Source organism: Microcaecilia unicolor, chromosome 2, assembly GCF_901765095.1.
Source record: "Microcaecilia unicolor chromosome 2, aMicUni1.1, whole genome shotgun sequence".
Classification (NCBI taxonomy): Eukaryota; Metazoa; Chordata; class Amphibia; order Gymnophiona; family Siphonopidae; genus Microcaecilia; species Microcaecilia unicolor.
Genome location: NC_044032.1, coordinates 30,984,727 through 31,011,475, shown reverse-complemented (window position 1 = coordinate 31,011,475; position 26,749 = coordinate 30,984,727). Strand labels below are relative to the sequence as shown.

Genomic DNA, 26,749 nt, shown 5'->3' with positions numbered 1-26,749 from the left:
GGCCGTCTTCCCGCCCGAAACCGGCTCGAGCCGGCCAGTCCAGTATGTAGCAAGACAATACATTTCAAGGGAAGACACAACTCCAAAGGGGAGGCGGGCGGGTTGGTGAGAACAATCAGCCTGCTGTCCTCGGAGAATACCTTCTACAGGTATGTAGCATTCGCTTTCTCCGAGGACAAGCAGGCTGCTTGTTCTCACTGATGGGGTATCCCTAGCCCCCAGGCTCACTCAAAACAACAACATTGGTCAATTGGGCCTCGCAACGGCGAGGACATAACTGAGATTGACCTAAAAAATTTACCAACTAACTGAGAGTGTAGCCTGGAACAGAACAAACAGGGCCCTCGGGGGGTGGAGTTGGATCCTAAAGCCCAAACAGGTTCTGAAGAACTGACTGCCCGAACCGACTGTCGCGTCGGGTATCCTGCTGCAGGCAGTAATGAGATGTGAATGTGTGGACAGATGACCACGTCGCAGCTTTGCAAATTTCTTCAATGGAGGCTGACTTCAAGTGGGCTACCGACGCAGCCATGGCTCTAACATTATGAGCCGTGACATGACCCTCAAGAGCCAGCCCCGCCTGGGCGTAAGTGAAGGAAATGCAATCTGCTAGCCAATTGGATATGGTGCGTTTCCCTACAGCCACTCCCCTCCTATTGGGGTCAAAAGAAACAAACAATTGGGCGGACTGTCTGTGGGGCTGTGTCCGCTCCAGGTAGAAGGCCAATGCTCTCTTGCAGTCCAATGTGTGCAGCTGACGTTCAGCAGGGCAGGAATGAGGACGGGGAAAGAATGTTGGCAAGACAATTGACTGGTTCAGATGGAACTCCGACACGACCTTTGGCAGAAACTTAGGGTGAGTGCGGAGGACTACTCTGTTGTGATGAAATTTGGTGTAAGGGGCCTGGGCTACCAGGGCCTGAAGCTCACTGACTCTACGAGCCGAAGTAACTGCCACCAAGAAAATGACCTTCCAGGTCAAGTACTTCGGATGGCAGGAATTCAGTGGCTCAAAAGGAGGTTTCATCAGCTGGGTGAGAACGACATTGAGATCCCATGACACTGTAGGAGGCTTGACAGGGGGCTTTGACAAAAGCAAACCTCTCATGAAGCGAACAACTAAAGGCTGTCCTGAGATCGGCTTACCTTCCACTTGGTAATGGTATGCACTGATTGCACTAAGGTGAACCCTTACGGAGTTGGTCTTCAGACCAGACTCAGACAAGTGCAGAAGGTATTCAAGCAGGGTCTGTGTAGGACAAGAGCGAGGATCTAGGGCCTTGCTGTCACACCAGACGGCAAACCTCCTCCAATGAAAGAAGTAACTTCTCTTAGTGGAGTCTTTCCTGGAGGCAAGCAAGATGCGGGAGACACCCTCTGGCAGACCCAAAGAGGCAAAGTCTACGCCCTCAACATCCAGGCCGTGAGAGCCAGGGACTGGAGGTTGGGATGCAGAAGAGCCCCTTCGTCCTGCGTGATGAGGGTCGGAAAACACTCCAATCTCCACGGTTCTTCGGAGGATAACTCCAGAAGAAGAGGGAACCAGATCTGACGCGGCCAAAAGGGAGCAATCAGAATCATGGTGCCTCGGTCTTGCTTGAGTTTCAACAAAGTCTTCCCCACCAGAGGTATGGGAGGATAAGCATACAGCAGACCTTCCCCCCAATCCAGGAGGAAGGCATCCGACGCCAGTCTGCCGTGGGCCTGAAGCCTGGAACAGAACTGAGGGACCTTGTGGTTCACTTGAGATGCGAAGAGATCCACCAGGGGGGTGCCCCACGCCTGGAAGATCTGTCGCACCACACGGGAATGGAGCGACCACTCGTGAGGTTGCATAATCCTGCTCAACCTGTCGGCCAGACTGTTGTTTACGCCTGCCAGATATGTGGCTTGGAGCACCATGCCTTGCCGGCGAGCCCAGAGCCACATGCTGACGGCCTCCTGACACAGGGGGCGAGATCCGGTGCCCCCCTGCTTGTTGACATAGTACATGGCAACCTGATTGTCTGTCTGAATTTGGATAATTTGGTGGGACAGCCGATCTCTGAAAGCCTTCAGAGCGTTCCAGATCGCTCGCAACTCCAGAAGATTGATCTGTAGATCGCTTTCTTGGAGGGACCACCTTCCTTGGGTGTGGAGCCCATCGACATGAGCTCCCCATCCCAGGAGAGACGCATCCGTGGTCAGCACTTTTTGCGGCTGAGGAATTTGGAAGGGACGTCCCAGAGTCAAATTGGAGCAAATCGTCCACCAATACAGGGATTCGAGAAAACTCGTGGACAGGTGGATCACGTCCTCTAGACCCCCGGCGGCCTGATACCACTGGGAGGCTAGGGTCCATTGAGCAGATCTCATGTGAAGGCGGGCCATGGGAGTCACATGAACTGTGGAGGCCATGTGGCCCAACAATCTCAACATCTGCCGAGCTGTGATCTGCTGGGACGCTCGCACCCGCGAGACGAGGGACAACAAGTTGTTGGCCCTCGCCTCTGGGAGATAGGCGCGAGCCGTCCGAGAGTCCAGCAGGGCTCCGATGAATTCGAGTTTCTGCACTGGGAGAAGATGGGACTTTGGGTAATTTATCACAAACCCCAGTAACTCCAGGAGGCGAATAGTCATCTGCATGGACTGCAGGGCTCCTGCCTCGGATGTGTTCTTCACCAGCCAATCGTCGAGATATGGGAACACGTGCACCCCCAGCCTGCGAAGCGCCGCTGCTACCACAGCTAGGCACTTTGTGAACACCCTGGGCGCAGAGGCGAGCCCAAAGGGTAGCACACAGTACTGGAAGTGGCGTGTGCCCAGTTGAAACCGCAGATACTGTCTGTGAGCTGGCAGTATCGGGATGTGTGTGTAGGCATCCTTCAAGTCCAGAGAGCATAGCCAATCGTTTTGCTGAATCATGGGGAGAAGGGTGCCCAGGGAAAGCATCCTGAACTTTTCTTTTACGAGATATTTGTTCAGGGCCCTTAGGTCTAGGATGGGACGCATCCCCCCTGTTTTCTTTTCCACAAGGAAGTACCTGGAATAGAATCCCAGCCCTTCTTGCCCGGATGGCACGGGCTCGACCGCATTGGCGCTGAGAAGGGCGGAGAGTTCCTCTGCAAGTACCTGCTTGTGCTGGAAGCTGTAGGACTGAGCTCCCGGTGGACAATTTGGAGGTTTTGAGGCCAAATTGAGGGTGTATCCTTGCCGGACTATTTGAAGAACCCACTGATCGGAGGTTATGAGAGGCCACCTTTGGTGAAAAGCTTTCAACCTCCCTCCGACAGGCAGGTCGCCCGGCACTGACACTTGGATGTCGGCTATGCTCTGCTGGAGCCAGTCAAAAGCTCGCCCCTTGCTTTTGCTGGGGAGCCGCGGGGCCCTGCTGAGTCGCACGCTGCTGACGAGAGCGAGCGCGCTGGGGCTTAGCCTGGGCCGCAGGCTGTCGGGAAGGAGGATTGTACCTACGCTTGCCAGAAGTATAGGGAACAGTCTTCCTTCCCCCGAAAAATCGTCTACCTGTAGAGGTAGAAGCTGAAGGCTGCCGGCGGGCGAACTTGTCGAATGCGGTGTCCCGCTGGTGGAGAGACTCTACCACCTGTTCGACTTTTTCGCCAAAAATGTTATCCGCACGGCAAGGCGAGTCCGCAATCCGCTGCTGGATTCTATTCTCCAGGTCGGCGGCACGCAGCCATGAGAGCCTGCGCATCACCACACCTTGAGCAGCGGCCCTGGACGCAACATCAAAAGTGTCATAAACTCCTCTGGCCAGGAATTTTCTGCACGCCTTCAGCTGCCTGACCACCTCCTGAAAAGGCTTGGCTTGCTCAGGGGGAAGAGCATCAACCAAGCCCGCCAACTGCCGCACATTATTCCGCATGTGTATGCTCGTGTAGAGCTGGTAAGACTGGATCTTGGACACGAGCATAGAGGAATGGTAGGCCTTCCTCCCAAAGGAGTCTAAGGTTCTAGCGTCCTTGCCCGGGGGCGCCGAAGCATGTTCCCTAGAACTCTTAGCCTTCTTTAGGGCCAAATCCACAACTCCAGAGTCATGAGGCAACTGAGTGCGCATCAGCTCTGGGTCCCCATGGATCCGGTACTGGGACTCGATCTTCTTGGGAATGTGGGGATTACTTAATGGCTTGGTCCAGTTCGCAAGCAATGTCTTTTTCAGGACATGGTGCAAGGGAACAGTGGACGCTTCCTTAGGTGGAGAAGGATAGTCCAGGAGCTCAAACATTTCAGCCCTGGGCTCGTCCTCCACAACCACCGGGAAGGGGATGGCCGTAGACATCTCCCGGACAAAGGAGGCAAAAGACAGACTCTCGGGAGGAGAAAGCTGTCTCTCAGGAGAGGGAGTGGGATCAGACGGAAGACCCTCAGACTCCTCGTCAGAGAAATATCTGGGATCTTCCTCTTCTTCCCACGAGGCCTCACCCTCGGTGTCAGACACAAGTTCACGGACCTGTGTCTGCAACCTCGCCCTGCTCGACTCCGTGGAACCCCGTCCACGATGGGGACGTCGAGAGGTAGACTCCCTCGCCCGCATCGGCGAAGCTCCCTCCGCCGACGTAGTCGGGGAGCCTTCCTGGGAGGTGGCCGCGGTCGGCACCGCACGCGGTACCGACGTCGGGGACCTCAACCTGGGCGATGGGCCAGCCGGCGCCACGCTCGACGGTACCGGTGGCGCAAGCACCGCCGGTACCGGAGGGGTAGGGCGCAACAGCTCCCCCAGAATCTCTGGGAGAACGGCCCGGAGGCTCTCGTTTAGAGCGGCTGTAGAGAAAGGCTGTGAGGTCGATGCAGGCGTCGACGTCAGTACCTGTTCCGGGCGTGGAGGCTGTTCCGGGCTGTCCAGAGCGGAGCGCATCGACACCTCCTGAACAGAGGGTGAGCGGTCCTCTCGGTGCCGATGCCTACTGGGTGCCGAATCCCTCGGCGACCCAGAGCTCTCGGTGCCGACACGGGGAGGAGACCGGTGTCGATGCTTCTTCGATTTCTTCCGAAGCATGTCACCGGAGCTCCCCGGCACCGACGAGGAGGACGTCGAATCCATCCGTCGCTTCCTCGGGGCCGAGACTGAAGAAGGTCGATCTCGGGGGGGCTGTACCGCAGGAGCCCTCAGGGCGGGAGGAGACCCACCCGAGGGCTCACCGCCACCAGCAGGGGAATGGACAGCCCTCACCTGCACTCCACCCGATGCACCACCATCCGACGACATCAGCAGACGAGGTCCTGGTACCACCGACGTCGATGCAGCTATCCGATGTCTCGGCGCCGATGCAGAGGCCCGATGCCTCGATGCACTCGATGCAGGGGCGGCCGAGGAAGATGGTCTGGACGCTGACGACGTCGATGCACTCGAAGATCCCGGTGCCGATGCCGACGAAGAGCCCGAGAACAACACGTTCCACTGGGCTAATCTCGCTACCTGAGTCCGCCTTTGAAGAAGGGAACACAGACTGCAGTTCTGAGGGCGGTGCTCGGCCCCCAGACACTGAAGACACGAAGAGTGTCTATCAGTGAGCGAGATAACCCGGGCGCACTGGGTGCACTTTTTGAAGCCGCTGGAAGGCTTCGATGTCATGGGCGGAAAAATCACGCCGGCGAAATCAAAAGCCGAAATGGCGAAATTTGAAGCACCAAAAATTTAGAGGGAGAAAAAAATTCTCGACCGAGGCCGAAAGAGGCCTACCCCGACGACGAAAGAAAACTTATCGGGGCCAAAAAGCTGGAAATACGGGGAGGATTTACACGAAACCCGACGAGGGGTTTCCGGAGCACTTCCCGATCAAGGATAAAGCTTTCCCGAAGGAAAAAAACACGTTCAAACGAATTGGACGCGCGAGGTCGACTTTCCGGGGCTCGACACGGCGAAAACACGACCGTACCGAGTGCGGACAAAAGAAGACTGGCCGGCTCGAGCCGGTTTCGGGCGGGAAGACGGCCGCGCATGCGCGGTGCGCGCGGGCGCGCGAGGGCTAGCAAAGGACTTTGCTAGTGAAGTTTTCCGATTGGAGGGGCTGCCGTGGACGTCACCCCATCAGTGAGAACAAGCAGCCTGCTTGTCCTCGGAGAACTGCTTTTACCAAATTCTCTGGCAGCAAATTCCAGAGATTAATTACACGAGTGAAGAAATATTTATTCCATTTGTTTTAAATTTACTACTTAGTGGCTTCACTGCATGCTCCCTAATCCTAGTATTTTTGGAAAGAGTAAACAAGTGATTCACATTTACCCTTTCCACTCGGTAGTTTATAGACCTCTATATCTCATCTCCAAGCTAAAGGGCCCTAACTGTTTTAGCCTTTCCTCATAGGGGAGTCACCCCATCCCCTTTATTATTTCAATTGCCATTCTCGGTTCCTTTTCTAATTCTGCTGTATCTTCTTTGAGATGCAGTGACCATAATTGCACACAGTAATCAGGGTGCAGTTGCACCATGGAACAATACAAAGGCGTTATAACATTCTCATTTTTTTCCATTCCTTTGCTAATAATTTCTAACATTCTATTTGTTTTCTTAGCCACCGCTGCACACTGAGCAGACAGTTTCAACGTATCATCAACAATGACACCTAGATCTTTTTCCTGGGCCATGACTCCTAACATGGAACCTTGCATCTTGTACCTACAGTTTGGGTTCCTCTTTCCCACATGCATCACTTTGCGTTTGCTCACACTACATGTCATCTGCCATTTGTAAGCCCACTCTCCCAAGGTTCTCTTGCAATTTTTCACAATCCTCTTATTATGATTTAACAACTCTGAATATATTTATGTCATCAGCCAATTTTATTACCTCACTAGTTACTCCAATCTCTAGATCATTTATAAACATGTCAAAAAGTAGTGGTCCCAGCACATTCCCCTAGAGAACCTCACTATCCCCGTAATGGACATATCCTAACTCTTCCTCTCCCTCTCTCTCTCTAAGTTTCCCCCAATTGTATTTACCATACATGTACCTCATTCTACCACAAGATCACCTTGTAATTGTTCATAACTTGTATTTGTTCATACCGGAATCGGCTAACACCGTTTACGGTACTATGTAAGCCACATTGAGCCTGCAAATAGGTGGGAAAATGTGGGATACAAATGTACCAAATAAATATCCACCCTTTTCCATTGAGAACACTGACCATTTAACCCAACTCTCTGTTTTCTATCTTTGAAGTTCTTAATCCACAATAGGATACTACTCTTATCCCATGATTTTCTAATTTCCTCAGGAGTCTTTCATTAGGTACTTTGTCAAATACCTTTTGAAAGTCCTTATACACATTATCAATCAGCTCACCATTATGCACATTTATTCACCCCATAAGAAATGTAGTAGACTGGTGAGGAAAGATTTCCCTCGACTAAATCCATGTTGCCTTTGCCTCATTAATTGATGCCTATGTATATGTTCTGTAATTTTGTTCTTTAAAATAATCTCTACCATTTTTAAAAAATCGGTGTTACATTGGCCACCCTCCAATCTTCCGATACCGTGCTTGATTTTAAAGATAAAGTACATATTATTAACTGTAACTCTGCAAGTTAATTTTTCAGTTCTCTTTGATGTATAACATCTGGTCCAGATGATTTGCAACTGTACAAATTATAAAATTGCCCTATTACATGTTCCAGGCTTACAGAAATGTGTTTCAGTTTCTCTGACTCATCAGCATTAAATATCAGTTCTGGCAGCGGTATCTCACCCACATCTTTATAAATCTCTGAATTTTGGAGTTCGGTTGTGTTATCAAGTGGCTATAGTACAGTTAATTCCTGCACCATATCATGTGCTCCACTACGGACTAGGTCTAGAAATGTTCCCTCTCTTGCTGGTTCTTGAACCAGCTGGTGAACAAAGCAGTCCTTGATTTCATCTAGGAGCTTTATCACTCTAGCATGCCCTGATGTTACATTTATCCAATCAATATTGGGGTAATTGAAATCAACAAAATTCAAAAATTCTACCTTATATACAACCTGTTTGGGGGCAACTATGGCAGGCAAAAAATGAAAAAAACAAGTGGAGAAAAAGAAGACTTCAGGAAACTCCTCGTTCTTAAAGGACACGCCTTTGGTATAATGAGGGAACCGTTACAATCATGCGTGTTCAAAAAAAACTCCACTATATAAACTTTCACATAAGCACTGCCATGTGCCACAACAAACACTTGTAAAGGAGACCCAAAATTCACATTTCTCAAAGCTTGGAAAGAGTACTTAACTCAAACGATGATGTCTTCAAAAATCATAGTCCAGTCCAGCCTCATATACAGTGTACTCTTAAAGTTCATCAAATCCCGACAGGGAAGCCCTGTTTCGCTATTACATAGCTGCTTCAGGGGAATTATTTCTTTTAATCCAAGCACATAACATCTCTCTCCGTCTCCGAATCACCCTGGAACGAGAATGGCGGACGGCTTCTTTTTTAACAAGAATGTCTTTTTTTCTCCACTTTTTTTCATTTTTTGCCTGCCATAGTTGCCCCCAAACAGGTTGTATATAAGGTAGAAATTTTGACTATTCCAGAAATATTCAGGGTAATTGAAATCACCCATTATTATTGTGTAACCCAGTTTGTAAGCCTCCCTAATTTCTGTTAATATTTCTGCATCTGTCTGATCATTCTGGCCAGGTGGATGATAGAAAACTCTTATTACTATCTTTTCCCCTTACACACATGAAATTTCTATCCACAGGGATTTCAAGGTATGTTTTGTATCCTGCAGAATTTTTAGTCTATTCAATTCAAGGCCCTCTACCAAACAATGCAGTATAACTTGTACCCTGTAATAACAGTGTCTCATCGGTCATCTTCCTTCCACCAGGTCTTAATTTAGTGCAATATATTCTAACTCTCCCATCTTATTTCCTAGGCTGCAGACATTCCAACAATGTTTGTTATTCCTATTTACAACCTGCTTAAAGGTGGCAGTGATAATTTGTAATCTTTAAAATCTGTCTGGCAGATGATGTTTAATGTGAGCAAGTGCAAGGTGATGCATGTGGGAAAAAATAACCCGAATTATAGCTACGTCATGCAAGGTTCCACGTTAGGAGTTACGGACCAAGAAAGGGATCTGGGTGTCGTCGTCGATAACACACTGAAACCTTCTGCTCAGTGTGCTGCTGCGGCTAGGAAAGCGAATAGAATGTTGGGTATTATTAGGAAAGGTATGGAAAACAGGTGTGAGAATGTTATAATGCCGTTGTATCGCTCCATGGTGCGACCGCACCTTGAGTATTGTGTTCAATTCTGGTCGCCGCATCTCAAGAAAGATATAGTAGAATTGGAAAAGGTGCAGCGAAGGGCGACTAAAATGATAGCGGGGATGGGACGACTTCCCTATGAAGAAAGACTAAGGAGGCTAGGGCTATACAGCTTGGAGAAGAGACGGCTGAGGGGAGACATGATAGAGGTATATAAAATAATGAGTGGAGTGGAACAGGTGGATGTGAAGCGTCTGTTCACGCTTTCCAAAAATACTAGGACTAGGGGGCATGAGATGAAACTACAGTGTAGTAAATTTAAAACAAATCGGAGAAAATTTTTCTTCACCCAACGTGTAATTAAACTCTGGAATTCGTTGCCGGAGAAAGTGGTGAAGGCGGTTAGCTTAGCAGAGTTTAAAAAGGGGTTAGACAGTTTCCTAAAGGACAAGTCCATAAACCGCTACTAAACGGACTTGGAAAAATCCAAAATTCCAGGAATAACATGTATAGAATGTTTGTACATTTGGGAAGCTTGCCAGGTGCCCTTGGCCTGGATTGGCCGCTGTCGTGGACAGGATGCTGGGCTCGATGGACCCTTGATCTTTTCCCAGTATGGCATTACTTATGTACTTATGTACTTATGTCTGATCTTTATTTAAAAGACATCTGATCTACTATGGTCTTTATGGCAACATCGCTATCAGGGTGCCGTATCTTCCCTGTTTTGGCGATATCATTTAAAGAAACCTTGCTCCAAACCGTGCACTTTTAAGCGACTGTCGGCCTTCCCCCATTTTCTAAAGCTGCTTTGCATCCTTTTAAATGTTGATCCCTGCAATCTGGTTCCACCCTAGTTAAGGTGGAGCCCATCTTAAATGGAACAGGTTCCGCCTTTCCCAGAATGTTGCCCAATTCCTAACAAATCTAAATCCCTCCCTGCACCATCATATCATCCATATATTGAGACTGCTAAGTGAGCTGAGTAAAGTCACTGAGGTTACCTATTTAACTCTAAATTGTATTTTTTATTTTTGTTACATTTGTACCCCGTGCTTTCCCACTCATAGCAGGCTCAATGCAGCTTACATGGGGCAATGGAGGGTTAAGTGACTTGCCCAGAGTCACAAGGAGCTGCCTGTGCCTGAAGTGGGAATCGAACTCAGTTCCTCAGGACCAAAGTCCACCACCCTAACCACTAGGCCACTCCTCCCCAAGTTTAAAGCAATTTTCTAGCAAATACTTACCATTTTGTGATCGGGTGGGGGGTTACACTTGATTCACATCTGACATTCTCTCAGCAAATGTCAACACTTTTGAAATCAGGTTTTTTTGCACTTCACCAGTTACATTCTATTCTGAAATCTTCTGCCCAGTGTGCAGTGGTGGCCAAAAAAACAAACAGGATGCTAGGAATTATTAGAAATTCTCACCTCCAACAGGATGTACTTGGGACCATGCCTGCCGGAAGTGGTCTGCTAGGCAGGCAAGCACTGACCTCAGTGACAGACAATTTGGCAAAGCAAAACAATCTGAGTGCTGGCCATTAGGACACAGGGTTGATAGGAGAGTTTTAAAAGACTGAAGGAACCGAAAGTGTTAAATGGGGGGAGGGGGGGAGTTCTGAAAGACATGAACATTTGGGAAAGGAAAACAATCTGAATGCTGGCCATTAGGACACAGGGTAGATAGGAGAGTTTTAAAAGACTGAAGGAAATGAAAGTGTTAAACTGGAGAAGGGGTGGGGGGGGAGTTGTGAATGACTGAAAGACATGCAAATTTCGGACAGGAAAACAATCTCAATGCTGGCCATTAGCACAAAGGGTACATAGGACAGTTTTAAAAGACTGAAGGAACCAAAAGTGTTCCATAGGGGGGGGGGGAGTTCTGAATGAATGAAAGAAATGAAAATTTACGAGAGGAACACAATCTGAATGCGGGGCATTTGTACACAAGGTAGATAGGACACTTTTAAAAAAACATGAAGGACGTGAAAGTATTACATCTTGGGGGAGGGGTGAGGAGGAAAGCGGTGAGGTATCCAGATACTGGGCGTTAGGGCCACGGGGGTACATAGACTTTTGAAAGCCTTAAGGAACCCAAAGTGTGGGAAGGAGGAGGAAAAGGAGGGGAGGGAACGGGGTGAGGGGCATTAGGAACAGGGGAGGGGGCCCTGTCACACACTCTCATTCTCACACACACACACTGTCACACAGACAGTCTCACTCTGTCACACACCCGCACATTCACTCTGGCTCTCTCTCTCAAACATACACACTCCCAGGAAAAGCTTGCTAGCGCCCGTTTCATTCGTTCCAGAAACGGGCCTTTTTTACTAGTATATATATATTATAGCATTAACAGGGCTTCTATTATTTTTTGGAGCTCTGGGTAAATTTGTTTCGTCATCTGCCAATTACAATTAATTATGTAAATTTTATTTGTAACTGCTAATGATATTTTAGCTAGTGACAAAATACCTTTAAAATTTGCATTTATTTTGTTATCTGCCAATCACAATTATACAAATGGCATCTTGAATAGTGACAAAAAGTTAACAGGGCTTTTATTTACTTATTTATTGTTTGAAGCTCTGGGTACACTTGTTTTGCTATATACCAATTTTATCTGTAACTGCTAATGCTACTTTAGTCAATGAATAAAATACTTTTGACTTTGTTATTCATCTTGTTATCTGCCAATTGCAATCAATTATGCAAATGGCATTTTGAATAGTGACAAAAGGGTTTTTTTAAATTAAGATCAAGTACTGCCACTAGATATTATAGCTTTGGCTTTTTTTTATATTTGAAGATTTATGTATTTATTCATTTCTGTGCTGATTTGAATGTTTTTGAAGGTTTATAATATTATCAGTGTAATGTTTGAAATTTATTGTACATTTTAAAATGGGGTTTTTTTTAAAATTATTTTTGACCTGTTAAAGCTTTTATGAATATGAAATTTAGTTATAGCCAGTATTATATAATATGACCTTTTTATAAAATATATTATAAATAATTAAAATAAGCGTTTTAAATATATAATATTAATATATGAAAAACTTTTTGTCCAAAAGTAAGGAATAATATATTGTAGAGGAATATATTTGAGTTATTCCCCAAGTTTTCCACATCATCACTGTGGTGAGTTACCATTTTTGTTTTGATTAATTATCCATTTATTTTCAAATTACTATGTAATAATATATGAGAATGTTAAAATATTAAATGCAATGTTAAAATATTAAATGCTTTAGGTGTTTATATAGGCTTATATATGTATGCTTGATGAGTCTAAATATTAATCTTTGGTTTTATTCATTATATGTTTAAAAACATTTTACAAATATATTATTTCTGTGTTTTGTATTCTATGTAGACCCCTGACGCAGGTGCTAGTCACCGAAACACGGCCCGTGTCGGGTCTTTTTGTCAAGGCTCATTCATTAAAGAACTGTGTTCCATTTTTAAAGGCCCGTGGTGCTGTTTTTTTTGTTTGGACTTTAGTTTGTACTTTGTTCCCTCTCTTTTGTTATATGTATTTCTCAAACTAACTTGAAATGTTTACAATTGATACAGAACAGGGCCACCCAATTTCTCTGTAGGGCAAAACATGCAACTTCACTGGCTCCCTGTACAATATACGGTACAGGTCAAAATCCTCACTCTAGCATTTACAGCTCTACATGATGGTGTTCCAGACTATCTGGCAGCCTTAACAATACCCCCCCCCCCCAACCCCTCTCATTTACTATGTTCTATTAGTGATTATAGATTGGTTTTCCTGGACCCTGCATATGCTCGGTGGAAGTCAACTCGACAGTGCAATTTTTTTTTTAACTCATTTATTTCAAGCTGCATTTGGTTAAACTGTGATGTTTCTGGGGAGGGGTGGACAGCATCAGCAAACCTATTATCTGTGTGGTACTTTTCTTTGTGCGAGTCTGTCTTTTCTTTTTAAAATGGAGTTTGGTTTCTATTTCTTTCATGTTACTGATATTTTTATTATGTAAATCACCTTGATTTGGCTCTCGCGATAAAGCAACTTTTTAATAAACAAACAGTGAAGTTCTCTTCCTCTCTGGAAGTCCCTCCACAGCACTGCAGAACAAGAGACAGACACCTTACAAGGACAGCAGGTATATGCACATGCTCCTTCAATGTCACAGCAAATACTGCAGGCCACGTTCTGCCATTAATGGCTCCAGTTTTCTAATCACCATAGACGATCCAGAAACCTGTATTTCTGCAGCATTGGCAGGTCCATTACAAGCCACAGGGCATACCTGGGGGATCTTTGGCATGGGTATTTTTGAACTCTGGGGTGAGAGTTCATGTCATTGCTCAACTGACACATCTACTAGGTGCATGCATACTAGGCTTTGGAGGGACCTTAGCTGAAATGTTGCTGCAAAAACAGGTAAAGATATGTGGAGGGGCATAATTGAAAGGGGCGCCCACGTTTTCCTGAGGACATCCTCGCAGGACGTCCCGGCGAAGGGGCGGGGAATCCAGTATTATTGAAACAAGATGGGCATTCATCTTTCGTTTCAATAATACGGTTGGGGACGCCCAAATCCCGAAATTTAGGTCGACCTTAGAGATGGTCGTCCCCGATTTTCGGCGATAATGGAAACCGAGAACGCCCATCTCAGAAACGACCAAATTCAAGCCATTTGGTCGTGGGAGGAGCCAGCATTCGTAGTGCACTGGTCCCCCTGACATGCCAAGACACCAACTGGGCACCCTAGGGGGCACTGCAGTGGACTTCAGAAATTGCTCTCAGGTGCATAGCTCCCTTACCTTGTGTGCTGAGCCCCCCCAAACCCACTCCACCCAACTGTACACCGCTACCATAGCCCTTATGGTAAAGAAGGGCACCTACATGTGGGTACAGTGGGATTCTGGTGGGTTTTGAAGGGCTCACATTTACCACCACAAGTGTAACAGGTAGGGGGGGATGGGCCTGGGTCCACCTGCCTGAAGTGCACTTCACCCACTAAAACTGCTCCAGGGACCTGCATACTGCTGTCATGGAGCTGGGTATGATATCTGAGGCTGGCACAGAGGTTGGAAAAAATATTTTTTAAATTTGTTTTGAGGGTGGGAGGGGGTTAGTGACCACCGGGGGGAGTAAGGGGAGGTCATCCCCAATTCCCTCCGGTGGTCATTTGGTCATTTAGGGCACAGTTCTGTGGCTTGGTCGTAAGAAAAAAAGGACCAGGTAAAGTTGTCCAAGTGGGACACCCATGTGTTAGGCATGCCCCAGTCCCGCCTGCGCTACGCCTCCGACATGCTCCTGGGAACTTTGGTCGTCCCCGCGATGGAAAGCAGTTGAGGACGCCCAAAATCGGCTTTTGATTATGCCGATTTGGGCGACCCTGTGAGAAGGACGCCCATCTTACGATTTGTGTCGAAAGATGGGCGTCCTTCTCTTTCGAAAATAAACCTGTCACAAATGAAGGCTTACCATACCACAGAACCAGCAGAGAGCAATTTTGAGTGAGTATAAACAGAGGATCAGGATGAAAGTGACAGACCTATTAAAAATGTCTGAACAGATGCTTTATGAGATGGATGAAAAAAAAATCACATTTCTGAGTACTATTTATAAAAATACCTCTTTCTGTCCTGCTAGGACAATGTTATGGTCTCCCTGCCACTAAATAAAGGTTGTGATGTTAAAGTGATATCTTGATTTTTAGGTAAAGTTTTAGTTAATACAGCTATTTAACAGCTGAACTGGAAAATTTATCTAGAAAGTGCAGATGTGTTTTCTCTCCACTCCTTTGCAGTTAGGAAGGAAACGCTTGTTCGATTTGTACATTAAAGCACAAGCATCTGTCCTATTGATGATATTCCAAGGCAAGCACATTAGCATAAAATTTAATGATGTCAAATAAGTGGATGTGAAATAGGGACTGCGTAAAAACACTATTTTCAAGCCTGACAGAGACATCACTGTTTAAAAATGCAAATGAAACCATTATGTTCAATAATTATATGAAAATATGAACAGTTCAGCATGTTTTCCAGCCTTGATGGCAGTTAATGGGATGTATGCTTATGTAAATAACTACTATTAAAGCTAATGTTGAAAAAAACTAATACATTCACACTAAAGCAACTGATTTAGTATGCTTTTAAATCCCCAGCAGTGCTCACTTATTAGAAAGGAGTGCATTATTATGTTTAGAACTCATTACGGCTAGAAGTCACTGCAACTCCGTCAATTACCACACGTTAATGAAAATGGGACACACGCAAAAAATAAAAAAAAAAGTAAATTATTGCTGTTCAGCAGTTTTCTTAACAGACAAAATCTAGGCGTACTACTATCAGGGGCTTGTGAAGAACTCACCAGAAATACAGTCTTCCTAATGTAAGTAAATTCCTCATACTGAAATTTGACAGGACTACAAGGAAAGGCTACATTTGATGAAAAGACCTGCACATATTTTACTTGTATGCTTATCGCATAGCACAAATTTGGCCCACGTATGTGTATAGAAAGATATGGTGATCTTTATAAAACATTCCTTAAAAAAAAAAAAAAAGTAAATACCAATTTAAAACAGTCTTTAAGGTAAAAGTATAAGTCAGAAGCCGGAGTGGAGGAGTGGCCTAGTGGTTAGGGTGGTGGACTTTGGTCCTGGGGAACTGAGGAACTGAGTTCGATTCCCGGCACAGGCAGCTTCTTGTGACTCTGGGCAAGTCACTTAACCTAACCCTCCATTGCCCCATGTAAGCCGCATTGAGCCTGCCATGAGTGGGAAAGCGCAGGGTACAAATGTAACAAAAATAAAATAGATACTATTGGAGATTCTACATGGAATGTTGCTACTATTGGAGATTCTACATGGAATGTTGCTACTACTGGAGATTCTACATGGAATGTTGCTATTCCACTAGCAACATTCCATGTAGAAGGCTGCACAGGCTTCTGTTTCTGTGAGTCTGACGTCCTGCACGTACGTGCAGGACGTCAGACTCACAGAAGCAGAAGCCTGCGCGGCCACATTGGTGATCTGCAAGGGCCGACTTCTACATGGAATGTTGCTAGTGGAATATTCCATGTAGAATCTCAAATAGTAGCAACATTCCATGTAGAATCTCAAATAGTAGCAACAGTGGAGGAGTGGCCTAGTGGTTAGGGTGGTGGACTTTGGTCCTGGGGAACTGAGGAACTGAGTTCAATTCCCAGCACAGGCAGCTCCTTCTGACTCTGGGCAAGTCACTTAACCCTCCATTGCCTGCCACATTGAACCTGCCATGAGTGAGAAAGCGCGGGGTACAAATGTAACAACAACAAAAAAAATTAGATAAAAGTCTTACATGCATTCCAGTCTGCATCACTTAGAGTTGCTGTTAAACTGGAATTAATTCCCCTGCAAACAGCCATGTTCGTAATAGACTCAGAGTATCTGTGATGTCATTTACGGCTTAAGCCAGAACATGGTAATGGGGTCCTACCTCTTTGTCAGCCTCTTCACAAGATCAAGTGAGATTACTTTTAAGTGTTTTGTACTCTTCAGGTGGTAATTTAAACTGGATTTCAGTCTAGGTAGGTTGTGGGGCGATAGTGTGTGTGTGTGTTTTTTTTTGTTGGGTTTTTTTTTGATTAAGAGGAGCTTGGGGAGACAGTATCAGAGTCGGTGGAGATTCTTATTATTGAGGTATTGTACTGGTCTGGGTTATTTATAGTTATGGAGCAAATTAGCAAAGGGAGCTCACAGCCAATGGAGATTATATTAGAAAGAGGGAGGTATGGTAGGTAGCGTGAGGGGTCTAATATTAGGAAAATAAAGGAGGGATGAAAGAGGTCCAGGGTTCTCCATCTTAGGTGGACAGGGAGTTGTGGGAAAGCATGGTTCTTTTGTGCTTTTCAATGTTCGATCTATAGGTAACAAATAGCATTTGGTGGATGATCTTTTAAGAGATGATAACCTTGATTGTCTATTTTTAACATAGCTGACCAAGGGGGGATCCAGACAGAAGTTTGTTATGTCTATCAGCTTTTAAAATACATATCCCTAGAAAATGTTGGAAAGGGAGAAGGGTTGCTTGCATTTTTATTTTTAGAGAAAATTTGAAGTAAAAGAAAAATATTGATTTTATCTATAGGTGTGGAAGGTTTGTGGTTGCAGTATGAAGCAAGTATGATCCAGCTGTAGAACTGACATTATCTTCATCATTTGCACCTGTACTTGTTGATATAGACTTTCCAATATAAAGTTAAATCCAAGGTGTGTGACCTTGTTGCTGAGCACCACCTTGGACTATCTGCACCAGGCCTCCAGAGATCAAGAACATATCATTTGTCCCCCTAAGCTATCTGTGGCACTATGGAAAGAATTCATGGAATATTTATTATTGCTAATGTCAGGAATTGAGGAGATGATGATTTTAGGGGACTTTAATGTTTATGTAGATGATATCATTTATGTTGCTGCAACATTGAAGCTCAAGAGCTGAGGAGAGGATAGTGACAAAATGGATGGTGAGTGATGAAAACAAAATATGAACAATGTGATCCTGAGTTATACAGTACACTTTGTGACAGGGAATAAGATTAGAGAAAGCTAGCATAAGGAAGAAAACGAACAACAGAGACAAAGGAAATAAAAGAAGAGAAAATACAAAACTGTGGAGATAGGATGCATGCCATTAAGCACATACCACCAGACAAGTGGCCAGAAGAATCAACGAGTAGAAGCAGCAGAGACTCTAGTGGTCAAGATGGACCTGAGTCACCCTGGCAGACTCTGAGAGGAATGTGCATACTAACTGCAAAACCTTCCATGTGCACGGCCAAGCGGCCAGAAGGAGCATGGGGTAGTAGAAGCAGAGGTCTGAATGGTTTGGGGTGGACTCTCCCCCCCCCCCCCCCCCCCAAGTACATTGGGAGGACTACGCAAATGGGCTGCAAAAACCTCCCCAGGATAAGGGCTGCAAGTCAGTTTTCTCTCTTAAATAATACCAATACATTACTCCTTCATAATGTTGTAAGTAAAAAAAAAAAAAAAAAGTTTGGCAAGAGACTTTTGTGGTAAGGACAGAAATGAAGGTGGAACCCCACTACAAAATAGTGATACAGGTCCCCAGAAAAGCAGGAAACATCTCAGTTTGGCACACAAATGGGCCATTCTGTGCACAGAGATGCCATTCCAAGCTCTGGGAGTGGTACTGTTGCTCTTTGCTGCCATGGAGAAAGTCAAGACATACACAAGAATTAGAGGTGATCTGATTCGGCCAGCTGCTCAAAGCCAGGATGGGGGACAGGCTGCTAGAGAAGGACTGAACTTGCCTGAGTCTGTTATAAAAAGTAGACCGATACACATATATAAAAACAAAGAAATAATTTATTCAAACCAAGATAAAAGCAGTACCCGACGTGGCCACGTTTCGCCCTCAGGCTGTGTCAGGGGTAAAACTAAAAATCAGGAGTGATCAACATACCCCTTCAAAAAAAGCTGTGCTTGTTAACAGACACTGCTCTGGATCAAAGTGCACTTTGATCCAGAGCAGTGTCTGTTTTTGAAGGGGTATGAAGGGGTATGTTGATCACCCCTGATTTTTAGTTTTACCCCTGACGCAGCCTGAGGGCGAAACGTGGCCACGTCGGGTACTGCTTTTATCTTGGTTTGAATAAATTATTTCTTTGTTTTTATATATGTGTATCGGTCTACTTTTTATAACAGACTTTTATGTAGCAAGTAGACTGTTGCCTTTTTTGTTTTTCTCTGAACTTGCCTGAGCCACAGCCTACTGGTGCTGAGCGCCTTTTCCAAGTGCCTGCTCTTGCGTACCACACAGCCTCCTCTGGCAGGCTTCCGCATAGTAGCACTTTCTAGAAAGGTCAAAATTTCTTTACAATGCTCAAATCTTGATCTCTCAGTTGACACTGGAAGGAAGGCAGCACATTTCCACACAGAACATCCTCACACTAAACAGTGAAACATAAAAACAGATGGAGCAGACAAACACTCTTCGACTCTAGCAAAATATACTTAAACACATATTTATATAATTCCAAAAGGAATCCTATTTTTTATTTATTTACTCGATATACCACTAAATATAGCAAGGTTTTAAAGCTGTTTATAATAATTCAAATAACAGGTTAATAATAATAATAATAATAAAATAATAATAAACAAAATGTGTTAAAAAAATAAATTACCAAAAGGTCAAGAATTCTTAAAAAAAAAACAAAAAAACTTCCAGCACCTGATAAAGTCCAACACAGCAGTAAATAATAATTAAAACAAATAAATACTTCCCTGACGAGCACTTGGACGTTTTCACCTGGACTTTTTTAAGGTTGTAGACGGCTATTATACATGCAGCTTGTCTGCGTGTATGAAGCAGTCTTTGGCATGCACAGAGTAGCCACGCATAACACTTAGCTGCTCTGCACTGGCTTCCCCTCCTTAGGAAGGAAATCGTGTGCAAATGAGCTAACAGTGAGCAGCTCATTTGCATGCAATTTCCTTCTTGCATGCCCGTTCCTTTCCGAATCGCTAAGGGATCGGAAAGGAAAGGGCTTTTCCCGTTCAGTTAGTGCATCAGTTAGTCCACTGCAGTGCCCCCTAGGGTACCTGGTTGGTGTCCTGGCATATCAGGGGGACCAGTGCACTACGAATGCTGGCTCCTCCCATGACCAAATGAGTTGGATTTGGTCATTTTTCAGATGGACGTCCTCGGTTTCCATTTTGGCCGAAAACCGGGGACGACCATCTCTAAGGTCGACCATCTCAACATTTATGTCGACCTTCTCTAAGGTCGACCTAAATGTTGAGTTTTGGGTGTCCCCGACCATATTATCGAAACGAACGATGGCCGCCCATCTTGTTTCGATAATACGGGTTTCCCTGCCCCTTCGCGGAGACGTTCTGCGAGGACGCCCTCAGAAAAACTTGGGTGCCCCATTCGATTATGCCCCTCTTTATGAGCAGCTGCTGGGAGATAGCGGGGATGCTGCCTCCATCGCGCTAGAGAGAGCGCACCGGGCTCTTGGGAAGCCACGGGAAAATCAACCTAGAGACATTGTGGTCCACTTTGCTAATTTTTTTGACAAAGAAAATCTTCTTCAGAAAGCTCGGCTGTTCCCTATCTTGAAGTTTAATGAAGCTAAGGTCTCTGTATATCAAGACTTGTCTTTGTTTACCCTATCTCTAAGGTGTGCTATGAGACCGGTTCTGGACATTTTATCTAAAGGGAAAGTTAACTATCGCTGGGCTGTTCCATTTGCCTTATGTTTCTCAATCCAGGGGAAAGTGTATAGACCTTGTTGGCTGGAGGAGGCCTGGAAAATTCTGATGGACATTAATATGATGGAATCCCCAATGCTTAAACAATCTGTGGCCCCGGCTACTGGGGCGAAGCTCCAGCAGTGGCTCTCCGAAGAGAAAGAAAACTTCACTGCAGGGCTGATTTGGACTTAAAATCTTTTGGTCCTTCTGTTGCCTTCATCTGGGGTCATTACTCATGGCTGGTTTTGGAATTGTACTTGTGCTGACAAGGTTTTTTTTTTTTTGGGTGGGGGGGGTTCTCTATTAGTCTGGATGTTTGTTTGATAGGTAGATGGCTGTATGTGCTTGTGGGCGAATGGAGGACAGTGGGGGTGGGGGTTGGGTGGCTAATTTGGGACTTGGTTCGTTTTTTCACGCACATTCCCACTCAGGTTTCCCTTTGTTGTGGATGTCTGTTTGGTGGTTGGCAAAACAAAAGAAAAAAAGCAGATCAAAAAAGACAAAAAAATAGAACAGGAGGGTAACAGAAGAAGTGGTTTATTACAAGTTACCCGACGTGGCCACGTTTCGCCCTCAGGCTGTGTCAGGGGTAAAAAAACTAATAGGGGTAAAAAGCAAACTTCATAATGCTGCCAGTCAACATAGCATTGTGAAGTTTGCTGAGTAAGCTTGGGAAGCACTTATGTAAGGTGGTTGTATGACTACTTTTAGGGGTTCACTTTGCTTTTTACCCCTATTAGTTTTTTTTACCCCTGACGCAGCCTGAGGGCGAAACGTGGCCACGTCGGGTAACTTGTAATAAACCACTTCTTCTGTTACCCTCATGTTCTATTTTTTTGGTGTTTTTTGATCTGCTTTTTTTCTTTTGATTTGCCATTTCTGTGGCAGATCTTTGCCTTTTTTTTTGTTTCTGTCTGTTTGGTGGTTGGGTCAGGTTAGGGGTTGGGGGAGGTTGGGGTTGTTGGATGTGGTAGTGGTTGGATGAATTACGAGCGGATTCAGGGGAAGGGAGTCGGGTGGGCTCTGTAGAGTAGCAGAGGGCATTGACACAAGGTCATTAGGCTATTTTGGATTAGCTCACTCCTTTTATTTAGAGATTTTTAGCAGTTTAAATTTCTACTCTTTACTTAAATGACATCATTAAAGGTTTTTTCATACAATGTCAGGGGGCTAAATTCTTCTCAGAAACGTCAAAAACTGCTTAAGAAAATTTGCATCACAGCCCCCAGGTTGTGCTTCTGCAGGAGACCCACTTCAGGAGAGACCGTAAGCGGCTACTGGATCATCCTCGCTATCCTCATGTGTACTGTGCCTCGGCGGGCAACGGCTTAAAGAAAAGGGGTGTTGCAATTTTATTGCACTCTTCCTTGCAGGTGAAAGTGGAGCATATAAAGCGGTATCCTGCAGGTAAGATTTTTATTCTTGACCTTGCATATTGATGCTAATCCGGTAGTTTTGACCTCAGTATATGCACCAAATCAATCTCAAGAGGTTTGTTTTTTGTTTTTTTCAAAATATCCGCTCTAAGACTCCTGTCATGCATGCAGCTCACCTGATTGTGGGAGGAGATTTTAATTCTACTATCCACCCTGCTTTGGATAGATCTGGACCTCCTGTGGCAAATGATTACAAGATCTCTTGTGCTTTTGCTGAGTTGGTAAGGGACCTAGGGATGTGTGATCCGTGGCGGTTGAGGCATTCGGGAGCCCAGGATTATACTTTCTATTGGCACTCCCATGACTCTTACTCTAGGATAGACTACATTATAATAATGGGTGATTTCAATTACCCCAATATTGAATGGATAAATGCAACATCATGGAGCACAAGATATAATAAATGACTGCATCTTGGAGCAACTGGTCCAAGAACAGACAAGAAGGGGAGCTATTTTACATCTAGTCCTTTGTGGAATGCAGGGCTTGGTACGAGAGGTAATGGTGTTGGATCCACTGGGAAACAGTGAACCTAACATGATCAAATCTGAGCTGACATCTGGAGTGAAGTCACTAAAGAAATGTACTGTAGCAGCATTCAATTTTCAAAAGGGTGACTATGACAAAATGAGGAAAATGGTTAAAAAGAAGCTGAAAGGGTCGGCCGCAAAGGTTGGGACTTTAAATCAGGCGTGGATGTTGTTTAAAAATACCATCGTGGAAGCCCAGACCAAATGTATTCCACTGTTGGAAGTAAGATACTGGGCTAGATAAACCATTGGTTTGACCCAGTATGGCTATTCTTATGTGTTTAAGAACTCCTGAATCCAGATAATCTATTAGGTGTTAACATGCATATCTCTTCTTCCATGAATTGCCTTTATCGAACAACTTTTTGCTTGCTGTTCAGTGAATTCCTTCAAAAAGGCGGTAAATAAATCCTAATAAATAAAATAAAAGATTGTCTAAAAAAAATTAAAGAGAAACTACACACACCACTTCTGTTCTATAAATTCTATCATGACACGGTTCCTGATTAACAAGTATGAATTGGAGTTTTTTAGTTGACAAGTGTCTATTTCATAGTGAAACAACATCACAGGAACAGCTGGATGGCAGTTTTAAGCTCAGATGAGCCAAAAGCCCATGCTGATAAATTATCCTTCTGAATGCCTTTGAAAGACAACCCATGTAGATTTCTTCCTTGCCATAAATTAGAACAATTATTTCTTGGTAATCCACATTTTTTGTTTCAAACAGTGAAGCTGACTGTGCAATTTGTTTTCTAAGAAATAGCTCTTTCAAAAGGATATCTTCCCTTTCTGTGATGATGAGATCATTCTGCTCCTCCAGTTGTCTGATCTTCTTCTCAAATGACTCCTGTTCAGCTTTTAATCGTTCCTCTGTCACTTCCTTTTCTTCACTCACCCTAAGATGGAAAAATTCAGGAAGAATGAACCTGATGCTTCAGTATGATGAACTGAAATCTTCCAATTATACAATTTACCTAAGTCATCTAGAACAGTGATTTTCAACCAAGTCCTCAGGGACCACCTGGCTAGTTGGGTTTTCAGGATATACACAATGAATATGTATGAGATGTATTAACATGCATATCAGTCATGCATTTTCATTGAGGGTATCCTGAAAACCCAACTGGCCAGGGGGTCCCTGAGGACTGGGTTGAAAACCAATGACCTAGAACAAGGCAGAGAGGGTGCAACCATTTTTTAAGCTGCAAAGTGAAACTATAATTCTATATGTATGCTTTAACTGCATCTACAATAATTATTAAATATAACACAATAACTTCAAAATGAAAGTGATCACAGCCATCCTGGTAGCTTTATTCACCCATCTCAGCCCAATTATTTCAGTCATAAAGGGGATAATTTTACAAAAGTAGGCACAATACTTATATACAAATTATGTTTTTGTTTATTCAAACTTTATATACTGCTGTTACTTCAAACAAGGTCAAAGCGGTGTACAATAAAAGAACACCATAAATAGATAGGAAAGAATAATCACATTCACACCAGAGAAAATGAAGATTACAATAGCAGATTCAAAAAAATCAATAATAAATATAGACTGTCCAACCCACCAAAGGAGACTCCAACAGCATTGGAACCAAAAGCCAATTTTAAAAAATGGGTTTTAATTTAATTTTGAAATTTGGTAGAGACAAATGGTAAATGTAAATGAACAGGAATACAGTAGATGTACATATTCTGTTGCATAAAACTCATTGTGCACAAGAATCTTACCATGGTTCCATTACTGCAAAAGAATGGCCTCAGATCAAAAATGGATCCCCTAGCAGGAAAAACAAGCTCTTGGGTCACATAGTGCAGGTCCAAAAAATTTCTGCTAAAGCACAATCTCAGATGGCTCTCTGGCAAGAAAGCAAGGTCTCAGCTCAAAACAGCTTTAACGTTCACTTTCTTTAGCACTTCCTTTCTGCAAAAGTTTCAGCTCTATAGTAAAAACTTTTTTCCTCTTTCGACTGGCCAAAAAAAAGGAACCAGTAGTGATTATTTTCAAGCACAAGTAATGGTCAGGTTATATAGTGTTAGTAGGGAAAGCGAAGTTACTTAACTGTAGCGGGTATTCTCCAAGGACACATCATCCACGGAGCCCAGTGTGGAAACGCTACCCAGCATACTGTTTCTTTAAAAGATTGAGGCAGCATTCTCACGGTGTATACGTGGGTGCCTTTCCGCCCAACTTGCGAGCGCAGGACCAAGGTAAAGAAGACAACTCCAAGGGGAGGTGGGAGGGTATGCGAGAATAAGTGACCTGCTGTCCTCGGAGAATGCCTGCTATAGATAAGTAACTTCGCTTTATCCAAAGACAAGCAGGCCAGCTAATTCTCACATGTTGGAATCCATGCCTACCAGGCACAGAGAAAACAACATTAGGAAAACAGGAACTCACAACAACGAGTTCAAAGAAGTCAAGGCCTTGCCTTCACCTAACAAATTAACCTGATGTATATATATATATATATATATATATATATACACACTGTTGTAAAGGTGAGTCCTAGAACAGAACAAAACAAGACTAGGAAAATGAAGTTGGATTCTAGACTCTAAACAAATTCTGCAGAACAGTCTGACCAAACTGACTGTCGGTGGAAATAGAGTGACGACTCCGTTCAAAGGAGCAGCAGGACGTTCAACTCTGCAGACCCGAGCTCTCTTTGGCCGCTGAAGAACTTGCCCAACTAGAACTTCTCCTTGATTCCCTTGAGGTCGAACTCCAGCAAGCAACAGTTCCGACAGATCAGAAGAAACGCATCCGGTGCCAACTCCCCTTCCGCTGGATCGAGGAGAAGACAACTGAGAAAATCCTCCTGAACAGTGCTCTGACCCACACAGAGCACTGCAGGGAGATAAAGAGTATGGATTTCCGTCCACTCCACAGAATCATCGCTTCCGCAGCCAGCACAAAGCTCTGCATACCAAGCCGACGGTAGATGAGGCCACAGACGACAAGCTGTGCAAGAGATGGCAAACCACTCAACCTGTCAGCATGCTCTGAAAATCCTGCAACGGAAACACAACTGCCCGCAGTTCTAGCCGATTGAAAAGCCATGCTGCTTCCATCATCTACTGATACCCCAGCGCATACCAGTGGAGAGAAAGAGTTCCCCACCCTGTGAGGCTGGCATCCATGACAACTACCTCTACTGCGGAGACATCAAAAGTATTTCCCGCCAGAAGTAGTCAATGCAAAGCCACCAGCACCAGATGCGTCTTGCCCATCGTAGCCAAAAGAGACTGCACTGGTACTGCTGGAATAGTGGCAACATCTGCACAGCTGAGAAAATAGCAAAGGACGCATAAGAGCTCTCGCCTACAGTATAAGTTCCAAAGAAGTCACCATGGATCCTAGCAGCTGTGCGCTAAACCAGGCCCATGGACTCAAAACGCTCAACAGACTCTGCACGAGACAGCAGACTCCGACCCTTCTGTCTCCCGGCAAGAACATGAGCCCCTACCTGTCGAAGCACCCTCCAGAAACTCCAGAGTCCTAGAGAAACAAAGAGAGTGTTTTACGAATGGAACACCCTACCTAAAGAAAGCAAAAAGGCTAGAAGCTGACAGTGGTCAAGAGGCTGTCCTATTTCGAGTCAGGTCGAAATAAGTAATTGTCTAGGAAGGGGAAACAGAGGTTCCTTCCCTCCAAAGGAATGCTGCTGCTACTACCACCATCACCTCAGAAAAGGTGCACGGAATTGTAGCAAATCCCCAAGGGCGGGGTGCGAAACTGAACATGGCGCCCTAAGACCACCAATCGCCGATACTGCCGCAGTGGAGGCCAGAAGGAAAAGCAAATAGGTCCCTTCAGGTCCAGGGAAAGAAAAGAACTCCCCCAGCTGCACTGCTGCCACCACAGAGCTCAACCTCTGCATCTGGAAGAGCCGGACTTCCAGGGACTCATTCACTTCCTGTAACTCTAGAACCGATCTGAAGGAACTCCCTACAAAAGTGACCTCAAAGAAAAAGGAAACCTGATCTGAATACCCCTCAGACGGTGGAACCGGTGCCACTGCCCCCATATTGAGGAGGGCCCACAACAGGTTGGCGAAAGCCACACTTTCCTGGAAATGGCGCACAAAACTCCAAAAAAATCTGTAATGGGAGAACTCCAGCCTGAACCCTCCTCTGAAAGGACCAAGAATCCAGTGGGCTGAAGAAACCGTGGCCCACTCCTCAAAGGTCAGCCAACCCCTCATACAAGGCCCCAAAAAGTGGACTGGCACCCCATCAAGTGTGGAGCGACCAGGTGCAACCAGTCTGACTGTTGCTCCCAAGAACCGCTTTTCACTACAAAAGGAATTGGAACA

General features: G+C 45.0%; 1 protein-coding gene across 1 annotated transcript in view; it reads right to left on the bottom strand.

The window, feature by feature from the left end:
• Positions 1–26,749, bottom strand: part of LOC115462840 (protein hinderin-like) — a 394,127-nt gene that overhangs the window by 312,377 nt on the left and 55,001 nt on the right. Inside the window, exon 4 of the mRNA XM_030192876.1 lies at positions 23,205–23,320. Coding sequence (XP_030048736.1) covers positions 23,205–23,320 — 116 coding nt within the window. The remainder of the gene's footprint in view (positions 1–23,204; positions 23,321–26,749) is intronic.